The 23,539-nt window shown below is 34.0% G+C and overlaps 1 protein-coding gene across 10 annotated transcripts in view; it reads left to right on the top strand.

The window, feature by feature from the left end:
* Positions 1-23,539, top strand: part of Wdfy3 (WD repeat and FYVE domain containing 3) — a 249,231-nt gene that overhangs the window by 71,689 nt on the left and 154,003 nt on the right. For 8 of the 10 annotated variants that reach the window (XM_078021535.1, XM_078021532.1, XM_078021536.1 and 5 more), the window contains exons 4-5: positions 1,676-1,810; positions 13,529-13,739. In XM_078021535.1, coding sequence (XP_077877661.1) covers positions 1,800-1,810; positions 13,529-13,739 — 222 coding nt within the window. In that variant the 5' untranslated portion in view covers positions 1,676-1,799. The remainder of the gene's footprint in view (positions 1-1,675; positions 1,811-13,528; positions 13,740-23,539) is intronic. The other 2 variants (XM_078021529.1, XM_078021530.1) reach the window with 1 other exon arrangement.

Here is a 23,539-nt window from a genome sequence, read left to right as displayed (position 1 = left end):
AGAGATCCTGTCTCAAAATAAAAAATAAAAGGGGCTGGGGATGTGGCTCAATGGTGTACCTTTTGATTCAATCTCTGGTAACAAAAACAAACAAACAAAAAGCTATTTAATGAATGGTTGGCATAATATGTCATTGTGTCTAATATGTGTGTTCTTATGAAATGTTTTTTAACATGTGTTTTTATTTCTCAAAATGATATTATAATATATATTACCATGACAATATATATTCCACCTTGTTTCTTACTTCCTTTCACTCATCGATATATTTTTAAGGTGTATCCATCATAAATAGAGGTGAAATGCGTAATTTCAAATAACTATCCATGATTATGTTATCAATTCTATTTTTTCTGTTCCCTTTCTCTGTGATGAACCCTCTTAAGTCCCAAGCACCACAAATAACAGCATAGTGAACATCTTATGTGGTGTGGTGTGGTGTGGTATGGTATGGTATGGTATGGTATGGTATGGTATGGTATGATTAGATTAGGTTATCTAACACCCAATATAGTAAACAGGTTCCTTACCTTGAAAAAGTTTCCTTGGGATACAGACCTAGCAGTAGAATACAAGATTCTGAACAATGTAAGGGTAGGGTGCCTTTTAGATCCTTTACCAGTTGTTTTCCCATCTGACATATATGTGGTTCCTGTTCCGATGTCTAAGAATTTGGAATTTTCCAGCTTTCTGATTGTTGCTAATCTAATAGGTATTAAAATAGTAGCTTTTCCTTATTTTGATCTGCATTTCTCTAATTACCAATTCAATTAAAACATCTCTTGATGTCTTACATTGTCTGCCTTTTGCTCCCCTCAGGATTGCTATATTTTTCTTGTAGATTTGGGAATTCTGTGTAAATTGTAATTTCTATGTTGTCCGTTTTAAATGTTTCAAGTATCTTCTTCCATTGTGTTTCCTCTTTTTAGTTGGTTCATTGTTCTTTCCTGAGCCAGGATATTTAATTTTGGTGCAATTATATTCATCAGTTAATTTTTGTGTAATTTTGAATTTATGTATTAGAAAGTCTTACTTAATTCATAAAGATATCTGTATATGTTTCTTCTATTAACTGTATAGTGTACCTCTCATATTTGGTTTTTAATCTGTCTTGAGTTTCCTTTTGTAAGTGGCTTTGGGCAGGAGGCAAGTTTAATTTTATTCTAAAATTAGTGAGTTTCTCTATAACATTATCTTCTGTTCTCATGTTAGATTCTCAGTACATATGTGGGTCTGTTTCTAAATGCTTATGGCTATACCTTGGTCTCTTTGTTTTTCTATCAATCTTCCACTGGTCTTATTACCACGTTTTGTAGAGGATTATTTTCAAAGTCTAAAAAACTGTGTAAACTGTGATTACCTAACACAGTTCAAGTTTCATGATCACTGTTCCTTCTTATCTTCCTTCAAGTACATATATAATTGTGTTTAGTACTTTAACAAGTAATCACTATTGTCCTTGAAACATATATTGAAATTCTTGATCCATTTTTTAAAATGTAATTATATATTCTTCAAATATAATTATATTAAATTCTTAACCACTTGCCTTAAATATTACAGATGGTTCCCACCTTATGATGGTTCAATTTACTATTTACAGTGGTGCTAATGAGGTACATATTCAGTAGAGTCTGTACTTTAAATTTTTAATTTTAATCTTTTCTGAAACCAGCTGTGTGTGGTATGATACCTTCTCTGGATTCTGGGCAGCAGCAGGGACCCACAGCTCCCAGACAGCCACATGATCTTGAGGAGAAACACTGATACTCTACAGTGTACCATGTTGCTGAGCTGTGATGTGTTGTAGGTTAGTATATTCTATGAGTTTCCCATTTATGAATTTTTTATTTATGAGTTTTTTAGGATATAACCTTATCATAAGTTGAGAAGCATCTATAATGAGATGTGATTGCTTCCTGAGGTCCGTTTTTTCCATTATGTTTAAATATGAAGTTCTTCTTTTCAGGGGAAATCTGGATTAAAATTAAATGAGAAGTTACGTTGTCTGAAGTCTGAGGGCATACTAAGTGTCTATATTAATCTAGAAGTATATTAAATGATTGGAAAATTTTTTAATCAAAAGTGGAAGGCAAGTAAGAATGTTTCTAAAAAATCTGGGTAAATGCTAAGTTTCATTTTAGGAATAGGATATTTCTAAAAAATAGTTTAAATACCATATTTCATGTAATCAAAGCTGTGTAGCTCTCCATATTTTGAGTGACATTCAGTGTCTGTTCTATTGGGGAAAATAAACGTATACATAAACCAAACTCAAACTAAAATGCTTGGAATAATGTAGTTTTGATCTAGCATGAATCTGTTTTGTGTAATTTTGAAAAGAAATTAAGCTAGCTAGCTAGTTGATTGATGTCTTTGTAAGCTTCTGTTTCCTACCTGGAAAATTTTGCTCAACCCAAATTGTAGTTTTTGTTGATCCCAAATTATAATTTTAAGATATAATTTTGAGATACCACAAACACACATGCATATTTTATTTTGATCATTAACTAGGATGTTATATATGCTTTCTAGGAAACGTTAAATAGCATAATGAAACTTAATTTATATCCTTTATATGGACAAATTTATTTCTGTGTAAGCCATTGGATTCAAAAGCCTGGACATTTGATATATAATTGATAGATGATGTATTTGGTTTTAACTTTTAAATGCTAAACCTGCTAACAGGTATTTAATTTGGTTTCTCTTGTATAGCCTTTGCCCTTTGCCCCAGCTCTAATGGAACTGTTAGGTGGAAAGTGTGGAAGGGAATAGCAGCGTGAGAATAACAGAGGAATGTTTGACCTCCAATTCTGAAATAAAAGACAGTTATTTGTTCCTACAAATAATGACAGACTTATTATGGAATGCTTAAAGAGTAAATAAACCGTGGAAGTAGTTAAGTGACAACCATTAGGGGGTCTTTGCTTTATTTACTCAAGATAGTATTTATTACATGGCATTCCTTCTAAGAAGAGGATGAGATGTCTATGGGGAAAATATGGTAAACTGATTTGCACTATGCAATTTACTTACTTTAGTATCTTATTTTCCCAGAAGTTAGAGAAGCAATATATTTTAAATATTGCAGTATTTCAGATGGATTTATAAAACACTAAATAGCTAAATGATAAGAATAGCATTTCTCCTCTCTGTCTACCCCAAAGGCATTTTTAAAAATAGCCTACATGTGATCAACAGTGAAATGATGTAATTAGGACATGGCTATTTGTGGTAATCATTCTTGTGTTTTGGTGTGGTGGAAGGGTAGATATATGTAGTTTTCTATTATTTTCTCCTCCCCATCTACTCTTCTGCTCTCCAGATCTTTTCCCTCAACTCTCTTAGTGATAGAGTGTCCTCTCCAACCACGAGAACATATATACATTTGTCTAATACCAAATGCAAAAATTCTGAGGGAAACAATAATTCTCTGATTAGTAAAGGACATAAATTTAGCAACAAGTAATTTTTGCATCTTTGTTATTCATATTTGTATCACCATTTTTTAAAAATAGTTTAAGAATTTTATGTTTCTTGATCTTTCTTGTTCATATACCCAATTAAGTAAATGAATGATAGATTACATATATATATATATATATATATATATATATATATATATATATATATACATATTCTACACACACACACACACACACACACACACACACAGTAACTGGGGTAGAGCCTTTGCAGATAAGAAGTTTGTTGTCAGCAGGAAGATTCCCTGCCTCACTCTTTCCATCCAGCTATAGATTAGACACTATGTATCTTCAGTGTATTGGGTACAATGACAGACACTAAAAAGTTGAGTCTAATAAAACACAGGTCACTAACCTGACAGTAAATTTATCTTCAAAGAAAAGTGGTAGAGTTCCTTGTTCACTGGAGGTAACTTCCATAAATTCCAAAATGCTTTTGCTACACCTGTGATGGGTTGAGAAATAGCCTCAAATGGGATCATGCTACATATTGGCTATTGATTGTTAGTACAACCCTGGTGGAAAGGCTTGAGGTGGCCACCAAGTGTGTGCTGAGAGGGAGTGTATGTGAATCTAGGATGTGTGGATGTGAGATGATGGAACAGACATGCACACAGGGTATGTGCACAGAGCTGTTAGAAAGAATGAATTCAAATCTCATTTTTTCTACTTATTAACAATTAGGGTAGTCACCTCTCATTTTAGAACCATCTTTCCTGGGGAAATGTTGCTAAGGTTGTATGAGATGTGTTTTTTTCATGTGCTTCACAGTTACAGACCTACTGTACAAATGCATATACATTAAAACAGAAACAAATAAACTGGTCTTAATCATCATTTTTACTCGATGACCTTGGAGACCATATTTTAGTTAGAGGCCAATTAGATTTTCATGGGGAAAAAATAATGACACTTGGATTCAGTCCTCAAAATAAAAGGGATATATTATTTGACAGGCTGAGAAAGAAACTTGGTGAATTGAAGAGTATTTGCCTTAGGTAAAGCTCTCCGCCTTGCAAAGGGTTTTCAGAAATAACTGTCCTTTCTTATTCATTTATCTTTATGTTTTAGATGAAGCAAGGAATGTACTTTTTTCTTATTTTTTAAAATTAAAAAAAAAGTTCACAGGAGGTAATTTGCTACCAAAAAAATACAAATGATTTCCGTGATCCCATGCAATCTGAGTGAAGAGAATATTACACAGACTGAAATAGAAACATGGATTAAAATAAAATGTAAATATAATATTTAGCAATTGATATATGTGTGTGGTAAAAATTTGCTTAGGTTTGCAAATAGTAAAATCTGATTTATTTTATGAAAACATGGACTTTGACAAGGCAATTGAAAAAATCAATTGTATGTATATGTAACAATTTATGAAATATAGAATGACCTGTTATGAAACTTTAAGAAGTAGAATATTATCAATACCACAAAACTTCCTTGTATATTTCCTCTCCATCTTGTTCCCTGCTTCCTTCTGGAAGTGACCTAGAATTTTCTGTTCAGTGGTATATGTATATGCAAAATGAAAAAGATAGTTTATAGACACACATAATATATAGATACGCACAAGCAAAACAATGTGTATAGGAATATTTTACAGTTTTACTTGTTTGGAAGCTTTATTTTAAAAATGGTATCATAGATTATGTTATCTTTAACAGCTTGATGTTTTTATTCAACATATACAAGATTTACCCAGACTGCTTTGTGTAGTTTGTTATTATTACTTCTGTGTAACATTTAATTATGTGACTATGTCAAAAAATTATGCATCCCCTAATGATGGACACTTACTATTTTCAAATTCCATGATGAAAATAATACTTCTTATACACATTCTTGTATACATGTCTTTGTGCATATGAAATGAGTGGGCTAGTACCTAGGAGTGGAATTATTTGTTCATGTGGTATGCTTATAAATGCCAGTCCATAAACACTATCCCCAAAATATACAACCTGTTTTTTTTATAATTTCACTAATTTGATGTCACATTAAAATTTCAATATAGAATTATTATTAATATCCTATTGCTTCTGTAACAAATCACCACAATCTTAGTGACTTAAAGCAGCAGCTGCCAACTTATTATGTTATGGTTCTGGAAGTAAGAAATCTAAAACTGCTCTTACAAGGCCAAAGTCAAGGTGTCCATAGAGCTGTAGTCCTTTGGAAGATTTTAGGGCAGAATCTGTCCTTTGTCCTTTTCAGTTTCTGGTGGCCCACATTCCTGTTTTGTAGCCACATCACTTTGACCCTACTTCTATGGTCACATCTGGTCTCACTTTTCACTCTGCTTCTCCCACTTTGTGATTACTCTTGCTCAGATAATACAGAATAATCTCCTCATTTCAAGATCCTTAATTTAATCACTTGTACAGATTCTTTTTTTGCCTTGTCAACCAACATACTTACAGATCCTAGGAATTAGGAAGTAGACATTTGGCAAGGAAGGAGGGTGCTTATTTTTGTATTAATTTGCATTCCCTTTACTACTAATCAGGTAATCAGGTTGTATAGCTTTTCATTTATGTGTGGTTTCTTTTCTGTGAAATATCTATTTTTTTTTTTAATGATCCTACTGCTTGGCACATGCTAGGCAAGTACTATACCTCTGAGCTACAATCCCAGCCCCTACTTTTTTTTAAATCTTGAGAAAGGTTCTCACTGAGTTGCCCAAGCTGGCCTAGAACTTGTGATTCTCCTTCCTTAACCTCCTGAGAGCTGGGATTATAGGCGAGTCCCACTGTGCCACACCATTTTAATTTTGATAAGGTTGATTTTGTGTATATTTTTGTAGTTTTTGTGTTTTTTTAAACAAAATTCTCTACCCTGAGGTTGTGAAGTATTTTCCAACGTTTTTTTCAAAATATGTAAAAGGTTTTTATTTTTCAAATTAATGTTTTTAATTGCTCTAATGGCAAAAGCATAGTAAATATAAGCTACCTGAAGTAGAGCTCGTTGTGGCAGGAACAGAATGAGATTCAGGGAAAGTTGGAGCCAGCATTGATAAATATGTCTCTTGAATTAATGATTAAATTACTAACTTGAAGATATATTCAAATTGCTTTAGGATTAAGGAGGGTCAGATACTATCAAAGATAGGTTGCCAGACAATAAAATGAAAAAACAAAGCAATTACCTCTAGCATTTCAGGTAAAGGAAAGACCAACTGGGGAAAGCATCCAGGGTGTGAAATTGCATGGCATGTTGAGAGAGCAGCAGTGATGTGGTGTGAACATGGGATTGATGAGGGATGTGGATGAAGATGTAGTTTCAAGATGAGGTGCACATCAAATTTTGAGCAATCTTTTTCTGCCTTGTAAAGATCTGACTTTATCCCATTATAGACTCATAGGTCTCTTTTAAAGGAAGTCACATGCTTGTCTTTTTGGAAGTTTAGAAAAAATGAATATAGACCCTCCATTATTTGGGGTAAAAACTAGAGTTGGTATTCCTATGGTGCCTTATATGTAGTAGATGCTTAAGGGATTAAATGTCAATTAATTGTGAGTTGGGATTCAGCCACAGGGTCTGCAATGCATTCTTTTTGATTATTAGGAGTGAAGATTCTATCTCTTGAATGAATTTCACACTTAGTAGCAGTCATAGGGTTTTGAGGAAGTTTAGGAAATAAAGCAAATGAGTAAGGGTAATTCTGCTTTAGGTAAAACATAGTACATGTTGACACTGAGTTTTAAGTGCAGTTTATATAATGCTCCCAACATCTTTTAACAAAAATTGTCTTATTTCCTTTTCAAGTAATAAAATGGTGATAAATTTAAAAATATTTTGAGCAGAAGCATCATTGTGTATATGACTAATCAAAAGTTCAAATTTTATCTATATGGATAAATTTTGAGAATAAAATTATAAGAACTCATAAAAAAGGGGATGGGGTTGTGGCTCAGTGGCAGAGCGCTTGCCTCACACATGTGAGGTACTGGGTTCCATCCTCAGCACCACATAAAAATGAATAAACAAAATAAAGATATTTTAAAAAAAGAACTCAGAATAAAAACCCTCATCATTATGTAGCAGTCTGTGAAGAAGCCAGCATTTATTTTGCTATCATTATTTTTATTAATGTCATCATTACTTTTTGAATATTTTGTCTGTGAGGTTTCATTGATATGATTCTGTATAGTCTTTTGAATTTCTCACTCTCAAGCCACAGTGATATATATTTCAGCCTCATTCAGTCATGACTTGTTCTGTACTGGTGAGCTGCTTCCTCTTTAGGATGCTTTTGATACTCTGCCTGTTGTTGATGCCTCAATTCCCTCTGGGAGTTCTAGCTTATTGCCTTTTGTTTTGTCATTGTCTGCTTAACAACCATATTTATCACTATTGTTATTGGTTTCCCTTTCTGCTCCTGCTTTCACATGAGTAGTTCTTAATTTCTGAATTTATACGAGTATTCCCTGAAAAAATGTCCTAAATTATACTTTGGGGTACCAAACACATTTTAACAAAAATTGTCTTATTTCCTTTTCAGGTAATAAAATGGAACTTAAACAAATTATGAGGTGTTGAATTGGACAGTATCTTTGTTTTCCATAATCTCATATTATTTCTTCAATGTTGAAAAAAAGACAATCAAAATAACAGTTTACACATAGTATGATAAATTCTATGATAAAGATAGACACAGTCCTATGGGAACAAAGGGAAGTGGGGAAAGATTACACCTGAAACTGGGTTAGGGAATGCTTTTTAGAAGAAAGACCTTTGAACTGAGATTAGCATGTTTAGTAAATACTCAGATGCTGAGGGGCTAGAGGGGAACCCTGCCCCAGCCTCCTGAGAGGTAGTTCAGCCTGAGTGAGAAGGCAGAGCAGAGAGACTGCACTGAACTGGTCTCATGGAGTTAAAGTAGAATTATGGGGAATGAACAGTGTCGATCGTACATATAGTACGGTCAGATAGTGAGGAACCTTAAAATTTATACTTTTACTAAAACTATGGAAATCAGTTAGTCATTCCTTCATTCTTACTATGTACTGATCCTTAGTGAGGTGTTTCGGATTTGAAGAACACAGTTGAATGTTCAGGAATTCATAGTTTACTATGAGAGAGATTCATAATTAAATAGCAAGAAATTATTTAAGAAACTTTTCAATTTAGAGTAAAAGGTTCATGTAGTCTTATTCTGAAGATGTTTAAGTTCTCTAAAGGCTTTCTATAGGTAGAACTAAGATACATAAATTATAAAGTTTTAATTTTTTGTGTTTTGATGATGTAATTTTCACAGATTACAGTAAATCTATCACACCCAGAAATCAGATTTCTGATCAGGTACACACTAAGTAAGTATTGCAACTAGGAATTGAACCCAAGACTTGAATTACAGAGCCTCAGTAACCATTACTGTCTCTCTTACTGGTGCATATCCTATAACCAACTCTAAAGTACCCTGGTGGGATCAAAGGTAAACCAGAAACAGCCTAGAGATTTGGGAAACTCTTCTCTGAGACGGTAACCTCAGAGCTAGAGGGTGGGGAGATTGAAAGAGAATTGAAAGAACCCGTCAAAGTCGGGCATGCCTTCATGGTGGCACAATTTTGAGTAGAAGAGGTGGCTTAGTGAGAGATGAACCTGGGTAAATATATGAAAACAGAGTTTATAAAAACTTAAAGATATTAGATTGAGGTGTTTCAATTTATTCTTAGGCAATAGAGAATCAACAGAGGTTTTAAATCAGAAAAAATGGGACTATGTATCTTGGAAGATAACTTAGGAGCTATAGGAGAGATGCATCAAGGCAGAATACCAGTCATGTGGTAGTGGTATTTAGATTAATTTTTTTGATAATGTCAAAGAGGAACCTTTGATTCTGTTGATTTTTCCCTGTAGTCTTCTTGTTTATGTTTTTATTTTATTTAATCATTTGGAGAGTGTATTCATTTGCTGGGCATGCTTTGATCCTCAGTACCTCATGCATGCTAAGCAAGTGCTCTACTACTAAACTATACCTGTAGCCCTTCCTGCACCCCCCCTTTTTCATTAATATTTTTTAGTTGTTGATGGGCCTTTATTTTATTTGCTTAATTGTATGTGGTTCTAGGAATCAAACCCAGTGCCTCATGCGTATGAGTCTAGAGCTCTACCGCTGAGCTACAACTCTAGCCTCCCTTCCTATTTTTAATCTCATTGATTTCTGGCCTAATTTTTATTATTTTATTTTCATTTATTTGGGTTTATTTAAACTTACACAGTTCCTCTTCTAATTTCCTATGACAGAATTGTAGATTTTCTTCTTTTGTGTTGTATGCATCTTATTGTTATAATTTTCCTCTAAGAACAACAGCTTTTGCTGCGTTTTTAAGATTTTAATAACTTTTATTTTCATTTAGTTTATGTTTTTAAATTTCTTATGACAATTCCTTGACCTATGTGTTATTTGAAAATATGTTGTTTAATTTCCAAACATTGGGGCTTTTCCAGTTATATTTCAATTATTGATTATTTAATTCCATTGTGTTCTGAGACTGGTCATATGCTTTGTATGATTAAGTTTGTTAAGATACATTTATGGCCCAGGATGTTTTCTGTTTTGGTTAATGTTTTTTGTGAGCTTAAAAGACGGTGTGTTCTGTTATTGTTGGACAGAATATTCTGAAGAAGTGGCCTATAGAATGAGATCAAATGCTGGCAAACCAATATCTGTTAAGGGGTTAAGATCTAAAATACATAAAGAACTCATATAAGTCAGAAGCAGAAACCCAAATAACCTAATTTAAAAATGGACCAAAAGACCTGAATTGACAATTCTCAAAAGAGACATACAAATAACCAACAGTTTTGTGAAACATGTGCAACATCTTCTATCATCAGTGAAATTGCAAATCAAAACCACAGTGAAACATTACCTTAGGCCGGTTAGAATGGCTATTTTCCAAAAGACAAAGGATAACAGTTACTGGCCAGAATGTGGGAAAACGAAACCCTTGAAGGCTACAGGAAATGTAAAGTGGTATAGCCATTATGGAAGACAGTGCAGAGGTTCCTTAAAAACTTAAAAATAGAAGGTCTTTATGATCTGGCAATCCTACTTTTAGGTATATATCCAAAGGAAATAAAATTAGTATCTTGGAAAAGCTATCTATTCTCCCATGCCTGTTGCAGGGTTATTCACAGTAACCAAGATACAGAAACCACCTAAATGTTTCTTTATAGATGAATAGATTTTTTAAATGGACGAGGTGAGATTGTATACCTAGCGGAATAATATTCAAAAATTTAAAAAGAGGAAATCCTATCATTTGCAAAAACATGGGAGAACACACAGAGCCTTTAGAATTTATGTTTAGTGTGAAATAAGCCAGTTGCACAAATATAAATACTATATGATCTTACTTACATAAGGAATCTAACATGGTCAAACTCCTAGAAGCAGAGAGTAGATTGGTGGTTGCCAAGGGCAGGAGTAAAGGGGGAGATGCTAGCAGGTCAAGAATACAAAGTAGTGTACAGCAGTAGTTACAGCACTACTGTTCCATTAAGTGTTCTATTGAAAAAAATTTATATAGTAACCTGTGAGATTATGAATGTTATGAACTTGACTGTGGTAATTATTTCACAGTGTATACATATATCAAAATGTCAAGGAAGTTTGGATACCAGATACCGAAATATACAGTTACAGAGGAGGAATAAGTTCTCAAGTTCTGTAGCACAGTAGGGTGACTCTAGTTCACATTAATTTATTATATGTTTTATAAAGAACTAGAAGAGAGGAGTTTGAAGCTTCTCAACACAAAGAAATGATAGATGTTTCAGGAGGTGGAAATGCTGGTAACTCTGTTTGGCTTTTTACCCATTGCATATGCATAGCAAATTATTACACTGTGCCCCATAAATACGAAAAAATACATTTCTTTAATTTTTTTAAATTAAAATGTCAAGTTTTATACTTTAAGTATAAACACATTTTATTTTTGAATTATACTTGAATAAACATAGACCAAAAAGTCAGAGTTAGCCAGTTGTGGTGGCACACCTGTAATGCCAGTGATTCAGGAGGCTGAGGCAGAAGGATCGAGAATTCAAAGCCAGCCTCAGCAACTTGGTGAGGCACTTAGCGACTCAAGGAGACCCTGTCTCTAAATAAAATACATAAAAGAGCTGGGGATTTGGCTCAGTGGTTAAGTGCTCCTCGGTTCAATCTCCAATACCAAAAAACCCCAAAAGGGCAGAGTTAATCCTCTCTTTGGTTCACTTGCTTAACTTGGAATGAGGAGCAGATGAGATGGTCTGAGTTTGATTCCTGACTTTTTTTTTTTTAATTGACATAGACACATAGACTCCTTCGGAAAGCTTGGGATCTCTTAGAAAAAAGATTTCTAAGTATTAGAGAATCATGAATCCCTTAAGTCCCATTCACAGTCTCTAGTTAGGAACACTGGCTATAGGCTGAGAATACAGCTGTGAATAATCTGAAATGTTAACTAATTTACAAAAATTTCATAGTCCACTTCCAATTTTATTTTTGTTCTGGGAATTTTCAGAACTAGATGAGTATATGATAGATTGATATTTTGTTAATGTTTGGAAGACTTAAATATTTTCCAAGAATGAATATGTTAGATAGCTTTGAATTGGACTGATTTCTATTATTTTGTAGTTAAATGTACTCAGCTCTTTGCCTGTGTGCCCAAGCACTCTGTCCTGCATCTGGGCACTTGAGAATGTACTGAGTTCTCTTTGTGCAGTACTCATTCAGTACAAATTAATCAATGACAGAGCTCTAACCAGAGCATATCTTTCTGCTCGTCACCTATGATTTACATCCTTCTCTTTTCTTGCAAGGGAGCTAGAGTACAGAAGCATATTCCTGTAGCCAGATAGGGAGTTCACTAAAAATTCTCAAGTGCAAGTGTGTTTCGTTGCTTATTCTTATCTTTTAAAAAATCAATAAGCAGGTGTTTAGTAAATAAAACTGTATTCTGAAGTACTTTTTCATTTCTTAAGAAATGGCATCTCGTTTGTATAGTTATGCAGCAAAATTTAAAATGAATCTCAAGTTATGACTGCTTCCCTACAGATTATAAAAGCAAATTGCTTTTTATCCAAATTCTGCATATCCATAATGTTCTCCCAGTCTTCCTGGTTCCTTTTGTAACATATCCTGTTTTTGTGTCTGAAATTAGCTAATTGTTGGCACAGTTAGTAGTGGTTGAAAACATCTAAGGATGCTTTCTAAAAGCTCAGTGTTATTGATTCTGTGTATTCTTTAACTCAGTGGTTAGTTTATATTTTAAATCCAACTCCAGCAAAGGGTAGATTTTACATTATGATTCAATATATGCTCGTTCACTCTTACCTGAAATATACTTCATGAAACCATAGTTATCCTTGCCATATGTGGTTCAATATCTTCTATGCTGTTATTACTTTAAAGAAAAAAAATATTCATCAGTACTCACAAAAGGAATCAATATAACTTACTTAAGGATATTTTGTTTTGTTTTGAGAAAGTGTTCTTTATTTATGTGATAATTTTCACTGTTTCTTTATGGATTCATAAGATACATTGTGATATTCTTTCACTTAATTTGCACATTTTTAAACTGTAACAAACTGTTCATCAGGCACATGGAATTTACTTATCTAGAAAAACTGATATAACAATATAGAAGACTTTGGTAGTTTTGAGTTTGGGGATTCTTTGAGGTTAGGGAGAACTTTCTATTTGTTTCATTCTTTTTTACATATACTTAAAAATAAAGTAATATTAATAGCAGCATTTGTGATCACTTTGTTGAATTTGATATAGTTAACTTTATTAGAAATATTTTTTATTTGTCTAGTTAATGTTTTATATTTTATATAAAATGTAGTAAAGCCAGAAGGAACTTTTGAGTTCCCATAATTCATAATTTGTCATTCAGGGAGATTTATCAAAATTAACTTTGCTTATACTAGAGAGAATTTTCTATTTTTAGGACTTTTTATAGGCTCTTAAATGCATGCTCAACCTGGTCAAGGTGGTGACATTTTGACTGTTATGCATTGACATCTTTCTACAGAATTAGAAGTATTTATCACCAACTAGCCAAGATGAACATGGTGAAGAGGATCATGGGGAGGCCGAGGCAGGAGGAGTGCAGCCCGCAGGACAATGCCTTGGGACTGATGCACCTCCGCCGTCTCTTCACTGAGCTGTGCCATCCTCCCCGGCACATGACTCAGAAGGAACAAGAAGAGAAATTATACATGATGCTGCCAGTGTTTAACAGGGTAAGACCAGGTTCCAAATGTAACTTGTAGGATCGATGTCCTTACAGAAGTCTTAAGGTAAATGGTAAGTCATAGGTAGAAAAAAAACTATAAGATGACCTCTTGATATTTTCATTTAGAAATTTGCTGTAAATCAGTGTGACTTCATGTGAAACCTGGTCAGAATGAACTATACTTGGTGAAACCTAACAGATAAAAGAAAAGCTTTGAGGTTTGTGAAATGTTCCTTTAATGGCTGAGCTTTGGAAGAATGAAGGTTGTAAATTAACATTTGTGTTATTTCTATTGTTTTGAAGGTGGCGAGCTTGCATCAAATGGTACACTTGACCATGTTCTTTGTACAATTTTAAATATTATATGGTTTGCTTTTTTGGTTTGTCCTGTTTTCTATGAGATTCAGCAAAGAAATAGTTATAGGCTATAGACAAAATCTAAATAGAATTAATGTCTTAATGTATTTTGGTGATTATATGTAACAGTCTTATTGGAGCTTTTTAAAATCACTTTTTTATATTGATCAAAGATTTATAAGTACATAGTTTTTAAAAGTTCCACAGCTTTATAGTTTCCCTACTGCTTTCTATAGCTAATTGCTGCTACCACTAAAGCTTTTAAATAGCATGCTTTAACTGCCATTTCTTGATTATTCAGTTTTAATTGACCTCCTACTAAAGAATATGAGAATCTGCCTTTTTAACTTCCTGACCCACTAAGCAATAACATACATATTCACACTGTCTAATGCATGCTATGCTCCTATCCTTTCCACATGGTTGTGCCATTTGTATAAACAATATTCAGTGTTTACTCTCCACTGACTGTGGTGTAAATATTGCTCAAAAATGAATTAGTGGTAGAGCATGCCTAATATGTATCAGGCACTGAGTTTGACCCTTAGCACAACATAAAAGGTAAATAAGTAAAATAAAGTTATTGTGTCCATCCACAACTAAAAATATGTTTTAAACAATGAACTTGTGATATGTCACCTTTTTATTTCCAGTATTATGGAACTCAGTTTCCCCTAGACCTCTTTTACAGTTTCTATCTTTCTCCTCATGTATCTCTTTCTCTGTTTGTCCTTTCTTTTCTTTGTCTCCCTCACTCTTTTCTTTTTTCTATTTCTAGTTCTTGCCCTTGTCCTGCCCCTTTTCCTCCCCTACCTTTCCTTCTCTCCCTCCCATCCTATTTCTCTTTCTTCCTGTCTCTTCTCCTCCCCTCCCTTCCCCTCTTCTCTCCTCTCTCTCTCTTTCTCTCTCTGATTTCATCTCCCTCTGTCTTCCCTTTCTCTGTTATTCTTTCCCCCACCTCTACCCTTTCTTGTTTTTTTGTTTTGTTTTGTTTTGTTTTGCTCCTGTTTCTCCCCGGCTCTATTTCTTCCTTCTCCACTCTTGTCTCTTTATCTCTTTCCTGACTCTGTCTTACATCTCTGGCTCAATAGTCTTACTTGGTCTTTATATTGTTAATTCTGTTAGTCTGTCTTTGTTTTTGAAAATTTCTAGGCACTTTATTTCTCCTCAGTTTTAGTGTTATCGAGGAATGAAATATTGAAACATTGGAAATTATGTGTAAAGGTGAACATTATAAGTAGTAAGATGATCTTACCACTCTTTTAGATACCCCTCACCCGCCACATGTACTTTTTTTCTTTCTTTTTTTTTTGGTACCAGGGATTGAACCCAGAGATACTTTAGCACAGAGCCACATCCCCAACCCTTCTCATTTTTAATTTTGAGACAGAGGCTCTCGTTAAGTTACTGAGGCTGGCTTTGAACTTGTGATCCTCTTGCCTCACCTCTCAAAACACTGAGCTTACAGGTGTGCAGCACCACACCCAGTGTGACTCTTCAGTCTTAATATTATCCATAAATCGTTTCTTTTGGGTATATTGATATCCCAGGAAGGGGATTTGTCCAATCTGCCTAGAGTGTATTAGCCTAACTGGTAGTGTTTTCATATAGCCAAATTGAAGAACTAGGTTGGTACTTCATGTTCAGAAAGTTGACATTCACTTGATCTTTAGTTTTCACCGATCAATGTCTTGTCTTCAATTTGCACATATCCCTGTTCTTCCTCTCTAGGAATAGCACTGGGGATTAGCAATCACCTTAATTTTCCTGGCTGTAAAATAAGAATATCTACCTTATGAGGTAGATATGATCCTTATAAGGATTAAATAAGATAATATACATAAGACAATTAATAAATATTTTTCCTTAGGAACTTGTATATATTATTATTTTTGTTACTGAATTAAAAATAAAAGCTCTAGAAGACAAAAGCAAAGATTATAAACTATTTATGCTAAAGTAATTGTTCATGTTATGTATTACACAGACCAATCTATCAGCTAATGTTGATAGCAGAAGGGGGGAGATTGACCTTGTGTATTCTGTTTGCTTGTTTTGTCCTTTCATTTATTCTGTTTTGTGTGTTTACAAAGTCATTCAGTGAACTTCTGTCAAATAAGTGTACATTATATTATACTGCACTATGCATTGGCATTTCTGAGATGAAATGTAGTTTCTAATCTTGTAAGGCTGTAAGTATAATATTGAAGATAAACATGTAAATCTGCACATAAGAATATATAAGCACAAAAACAGATAAAACAATAAGAAAGAATAAGTATAACTATAAATGTAGGTACCGTAGTTACTGAAGAGTCTGTAGGGACCAGAGAAGGAAAGTCTTTCTTAAGAATGTGATGGATTCTTGAGTTCTTAAAAGATAACCATTAGCCAGATTGGAGATAAACAGGGCTAAATTAACTAAGAAGGTAATAGAAGTTAAATGATTAATTAAGACAAAAGGCCAGAAGCATGTTTATGTGCCAGCATCCATCAGCCATCTAAAAACCTGATTTTACATCAAGGAAGGCAAAACGTAAAAGACTGTTGAGATGGATAGGAAGCAGATCACGATAGCTTTATAAGTAATGTTCACAATTAATACTTTTTCCCGGAGGCATACAATACCAAGGAAGTAGTTTAAACAATAGAATAAGAGTAGAAGGAGCCAAGGCAAGGTTGTCTCCTACACTTCCAGTTTGGGAAAGTTGGTGATTGTTTTCACCAGTTGCTGAGAAAGACAGGTTTTAGAGGGCAGATCAGTGTGGACACTGGGTCAAAATTATTTGTGAGCTTCCATGATGGAGGTTTTTAACAATCGTTTGGAACCTCCTGTGAGGAGACTTGGCTCAATACATGCTTTGGGGACCCATTAACAAAATGTTGCAGTTGAAACTCTAGAAGGGCAAAAGAGATAACTCATGGCTCATTTTGGCAAGTTAGAAGAACAGCAGGCTAAAGATGAACAAAGGAGAAATAAATGTTGAAAGAAAGAAAGAGAATCCCTAAAGGATACTGAACAGGAGCTGGTTAGTAACAAAACAGAACCAAGAGAGGTTGATGTTTAACAACTTGAGATAAAAATCTGATGAAGAGCAGTCAACACTGTCACATATAATAGAACCAGTAAGATGAGGATTTGGTCATGGGATTTTTCAGAATTGGAATTCATTAGAGTGGTTTAGCCAGAAAACATTGGAGGAGTTGAGTAGTGAATCTGAGTTGAGACCAGACAGTAAGTATATGCTAAACTTTGAGAAATTAGAAAGAAAGTAGAACATAAGAGATTGATAGAGGTTATCTTGGTCAGTTTGGTGTTGCTATAACCAGATACCTGAAATTGGGTACTTAATTTTTTAAAAGGTTGGAAGGTCCAAACAGCATGGCACTGGCATGCTGGCAAGGGCCGCCTAGCTGTGTTACCACATGGTAGAAAAGCAGAATGGGAGCAAGCTGTATACAGAAGTGGTCAAGCACATGAGGCAGCCTCACTTTGTAAAAACCCATTCTCCTAAAAACTAATGTAGTTACATGAGGCTTGATCCTCTCCTGTGATACAGCATTAATCCAGTTTTGAGGGTGGACCTTCCACTAGACCCCATCTCTTAGTGGTTCTAACATCTTAGTTCCAGCACACGAACCTTTAAGGTACAAAGCATAGCCAAGCCACAGCAGTGGTGAAGTTGGCAATAATGGGGGTTTTGTTTACATGTTTATAATGTTTTGCTTTGTTTTGAAAGATGGGAGAGATGCAGGCATACTCATAAAGAAAAGAGAAGAAACCAGCAGAGCAAGAAATTTGGAAAACTTCAGGAGAAAGTGAAAATAAATTGAGGAAAGGGGGAGCGTGAAGTCAAATTATATGTGGATGAATGAGCCTTGAATAGGAGAAAGACAGTTTATCCTGTGGGAAAACAGATTTTGCTAGAAGTGAATATAAATTTATATGTTAGGTAGTAAGTAAGATCTTGCTTGATGACTTTTAAGATTCCTCTTGTCATCTGTAGAAGATATGGCCTATTGATAGTCTGGAGTAAACACATTGAGTAGGAGACTTATGGAAATTTGTGATGGTTTAGAATATCAATATAAGAGAATGCAAGAGACACCCAGAAATAAGAGATAGTTGAACAAGAGCAACAAAAGAATCCATTAGTTTTGAGGGTCTAGTGAACATTAAAGATAATAAATTTATGCTGGATTTTATCATACAAATCTCTTGTAGAACAAGAGAAGGGAAATGCCTGATTTATTGGGACTGAGATTTTGCTGGGCTGGTGAAGCAGATAGGCAGAACTGAAAGGAAGGAACAAAGAGATTAGTTTACATATCATCAATGGGCATGTGTTTGATAATGGAAAGAAGATGGAAACATTAATCCATTTAAAGAACACACATTTTCTAATTTATGAATTTAGAGTCCTAACTATCTGCTGAGAATGATAAAGGGAGGAGGTGGTAGAGAGGAACTTGAGGAGAGGTGTGGGAGCTATTTTTAAAATGGGAGAGGAAACTAACTGTGGACAAGCCTTTCAAGCTCTGTTCTAATAAGTCTTTAATTTATATTGGAATCAGTTCTGAGATTTTAAAATTTTGTTTAATTTTTAATCTTTTTTTATTAATGTCATGATATGCTATTGGCTACTGTGCCGTTTAAAGTAGTTTTTTTTTTCAGACTTATGAACATTTACAAGACAATGATACGTTTAGAGCAATTATGGGAATAATCGTTTGTAGCCCCTCCCCTTTATACTGGGGTCAGAATCCAGGGCCTTGCATGCTATGCAATTGCTCTCTGTCACTGAGCTATACCTGTAGCCCTGTTCTCAGCTCTTAAGATGAATTATTAAGTAATATCCCACATATGTCTCCTATGTATTGCATCAGTTAGGTTTTCACAATTAAAGTGAGTCTTGATTTGTGCTTAATGGTGAATAAGCCATAATACTGCTAGACCTGGGCATCTATAGGATAGTTTTTAAAGAATGATTAATCATTATTTCAGTGTATGATGTTTGCTTTTTACATGAGTTGGGAAATGACATGTGTTGACTATTTTCTTTGGGTCAGGTTTCATGCTGGGTTCTTGAAATGCCTCATGTGGTCTTCATCACAGCCCTACCAGGAGGCTGCTGCTGTCTTCCCTCCCACTGATTCTCTCAAACTGAAAGATTATGGTGGTATATGAGAGTAAGCTGAATAATATTTATTCAGAATTCTAAAAAATAATAAGCTTTTAGTCCCAAGAACAAAAGCATATACAGAAAATACTTGGTTTAAACTTATTCAAAATGAATAGCCCTTTTAGTTGTCTAAAAATCCATTTACTACCAATGTTAATTACCTTAGTATTTTTTATCATTATGTATTTTAGAAATAATCTAGATCTAGATATTTAAGAGAATCTCCTTGTTTTTTAACTTATTTCTGATTTGTATGTGAGAAACATCTAAATTGAATACAGTGTTCTTTTTAAATTCCTTAGAAATAATCTTTACTTTTTAATTTGTTGGATTTGGAGGGAAGATACTGAAGTTTAGTATTAAACAAGGGAGCTCCAAAATCAGAGGAACTATTCTGTTATAGCTTTATTACTTATTATCTAAGATCAATACAGTTGATAAGTTGAGTATGGCTTCAGTCTGTGTGACACTGCACTTGCTGGATTCACCCCTGAAATAAATGCTCAAGGATTCTTCCTGACTTGCTGGAAAAACTGGATGGAAAAGGCACCCAGTGCAAATGAGAATGCAGTTCTCACGGTGTGAGTTAGGCATTATTTCTTCTCTCTTCAGTTTGTGGTACTCAGAAGCAAACAAAAAGGGAAAAAAATGTAAGATGAGGGAAAGTCTTAACCGATTTACAGTATGAAATAATGTAATTAGATCTTATTACTAATTTTTTAGCATTGTTATTCATAGCAAATTATTTAAGGACTAATGATAATCAATACCCTATTACTGAATTTTAAAAATTATAAAAATTTAAGAAATAAACTATTTTAGAAAAATTTGTTAATATTCCAGCCTGTCTTAAATTTTTGTTGACTACCATCATTCAATAACAAATATTTCTTGAACCTCTACTTGATGCACCATGAATTTGCTTTGAGAATGACAAAAATAATTGAAGAGTTGCCAGGAAATTTTCTGAAATTTGTTAGGGGAGTTTTAAAAGTGACCCTTTTGTGGGAGCTGAGAAGGCAAGTGGTAGAACACTTGCCTAGCATCTGGAAGTCTCTGGGTTAATCCCCTTCCTTCCAGAAACAAAACCAAAACAAACTATATAAAACAAAACAAACCATGTTTTGTCTGTAGGGGAACAGTATGTTACAGTGATAGGATTCATACAAAGTTTAATTGAGAAAATACAGTATTGACAGAGCCCAGCTTAGAATCAGACAGACCTAGTTTTAAATTCTGTCTCTGCCACCTCCTGGCTTAAGTTAGCTTCCCTAACCTTTAATTTCTTTATCTGTAAAATGTGGATACTAATATCACCTATTGTGTAGGATTTTATGAGATTTAAATGACATATCAAATGCTTGAATAGTACTATGCTCATTGCAGGTGCTTATTATATGGTAATTATTTGCATTTTTATAGAATGTGCTAGAAGGTATTTTTGTTTCTTAGTACTGTGAGTTGTGAATGTCACAAATCATATTACGGAATCATCCCTTTTCAGTTGAATGTGTTGGTTGACTCCTCTTGCCCAGCTCTCTCCCCTGACAGATGAAGAAACAACCAAAAGGGAAGTTATTCCTAAAAATGAGAAGTAGAATTCAGCTATGCTCCATCCCCTGTGACAGACACTTATATACATGTTGGAGGCTTTTGTTTAGTTGATTAAAACATACCTAGTATTTTAAAATTTAATGGTTGAAGTCAGTTACAAAAAGTACACTTTTTTTTACTACATTATTATTACAGTCAGCATTATCTGATTTATATTTTAGTTCCAGTATCTCTCCAGCCTTATTTTGTACCACTTCCCCTCTCATACAGAGTGTTCCAACCTGACAAGCCTCTTCTTAGTTCCCAACACTCCAGGCTTCTTCCCATATGGAGGTCTTACCCAGCTCTGGAAACCTCTTTTCTTGTGTCATCGTTCATCATCGTCTGGCATCACTGTGGTTCACCCAAAGACCTCTTTGCACAACCTTTCTCCCACTTCAAGCATTCTGTTTTAGTTACCCTGTTTTACTTCCTTTATTACACATCACTGTCTTAACAAAGTTTTAATTTCAGTAATTTTTTTTGTACCAGGAATCAAATCCAGAGCCTCACATATGCAAAACCACATGCTCTATCACTGGATTTTACTCCCACCTAATTTTAATATCTAAACAAACTTGCTAAACATTTGTCTTCTGTACTAAAATGTAAACTCCATGAACAGTGGAATATTTGATTTATTTACCTTTGTATTCACAACTCTTAGAAAATGTTTGGCACATAAATATTTGCAAATGTATAAGTGCATGAATCAGTGGTGTGTATTTACTACACTAATACTGTTATATCAGAGAACAGCGCTTGTTCATTTTTAGATTAGCAAATAGAATGTAGTTCTTTTAAAAAAATTTTTTACACAAAAAAGAGTAAATGTCAGAGTTTGAGAGAAAATTTAGTTGCAGTTTCAACAATGTATTTGCCCAGCATAAAGACTGCTTGAATACCAATATTCTTGTAATGCACAAGAATTAACTATTTGTTTTATAAAGTGGTCTTAATTCTTACAAATAAAATACTTCTTAATTCTTGTTTTTTTAATTCTTTTTAGATTTTGATGGACTTTTATTTTATTCATTTTTTTTTAAATTAATATTCGATGCTCAGAATTGAACCCAGTGCCTCACACATGCTAGGCAAGTGTTCTACCACTGAGCCCAAGCCCCAGCCCACTTCTTATTTCTTAAGAGCAAAATATGATACACATCAATAGACTATGAATAATAGGAATATTTATAATCAACTCCATTAAAAAGACACATATTCATTTTTGCATAGAGGTAGAACTCAAGCATGTGTCATCTTTAGGCTTTTCAGTTTTACCTACAGTTTGTTAAAGAATATGAGTCTTATTTAGTGGATGAGAGGTTAACTCAACCACACAGCACATATCAAAATAGAAAAAAAAATTACTAAGCAATTTTTTTTCTTCTTCTCCTTCTTCCTCTTTCTTCTTCCTTCTTCTTTCTTCTTCTTCTTCTTTTTTTTTTTAAACATTCCTGGGATTAAACCTAGGGGCATTTAATCAGTGAGCCACATCTCCAGCCATTTTTATTTTATATTTTGAGACAGGGTCTCACTAACTTACTTAGGTCCTCTCTAAGTTGCTGAGGCTGGCTTTGAACTTGAAATCCTTTTTGCCTTTGCCTTCCGAGCAGCTGGGATTACAGATGTGGACCACCGTGCCCTGCTCATAGAGTAGTTCTTGAAAAATACATTTATTTGTTTTTTGAGATTAGTGAAAAATGCTCCTTTGTTAACTTAATTGAATAGACTGGATTCCTGGACAAAAGGAATTGTTTTATTTAGTGTTTTCAACTTAATTCGAAGGAGTTTCTAGGAACCATAGTAGTACCTGTTATAAAGACATAGGAAATGGTCTCTATTAAAGGATATAATGTTATTTTCATATCTTTTTATTAAGATCTTTGGGAGAATTTTTTAATATTATGATATGACAAATATAGATACTTTCTTAAATACATTTTTTCTTATCTTTGTGAACAGTGCAATTAAATTTTTTCTCTTGTTTATTGGAGCCAAAACTCATGACCAAAACATGAAAAACATAGAGGTCTTTTTGGTCTTTTATTTTATTTTTTTAATATTTATTTTTTAGTTATAGGTGGACACAATATCTTTATTTTATTTTATGTAGTGCTGAGGATAGAACCCAGTGCATCACGCATGGGAGGTGAGTGCTCTACCTCTGAGCCATAACCCCAGCCCTGGTCTTTTATTTTTATGTAGTCTTTTTCCCCCAGTCCATGTCTCTAGCCTCAGGGTTGGGTTTTTTTGTTTTGTTTTGTTTTGCATATTAGTTTTATTTTCTTTCTTCCTTTCTTCATATGTTCCCATGTTATCCTCCAGTGCTACTTGAATATTGTCTGTAACTAGGTTGTGGGGGCAGCCAAAGTAGAAACACATAATATCTAGGGAACATTCCTACAAAAGAAAAGGAGGTAGTTTGAAAAGGAATATGAACATGAATTAATTGGGTTTCTTGGCTTTAGTGTCATTTGGACAGTAATAAGAATACAAAAAGAGCATTGTAGTGGTGAGGTGTTTAATGGCTCTAGAACGAAATTCCTTTCAGTTGTGAAAAACACTTTAAAAATAATATTTTATGGTACTTCTTGATATATAGCCATTAAAATACCATCTCCTTTCCTATGATGGCCCATCCAGGTTTTATTTTCTTATTCTCTGTGCTGAA

The sequence above is a fragment of the Ictidomys tridecemlineatus genome, chromosome 9 (assembly GCF_052094955.1).
Source record: "Ictidomys tridecemlineatus isolate mIctTri1 chromosome 9, mIctTri1.hap1, whole genome shotgun sequence".
Taxonomy (NCBI): Eukaryota; Metazoa; Chordata; class Mammalia; order Rodentia; family Sciuridae; genus Ictidomys; species Ictidomys tridecemlineatus.
Note: the sequence above shows the minus strand (reverse complement) of the source record. Positions and strands in the feature narration are given on the sequence as shown.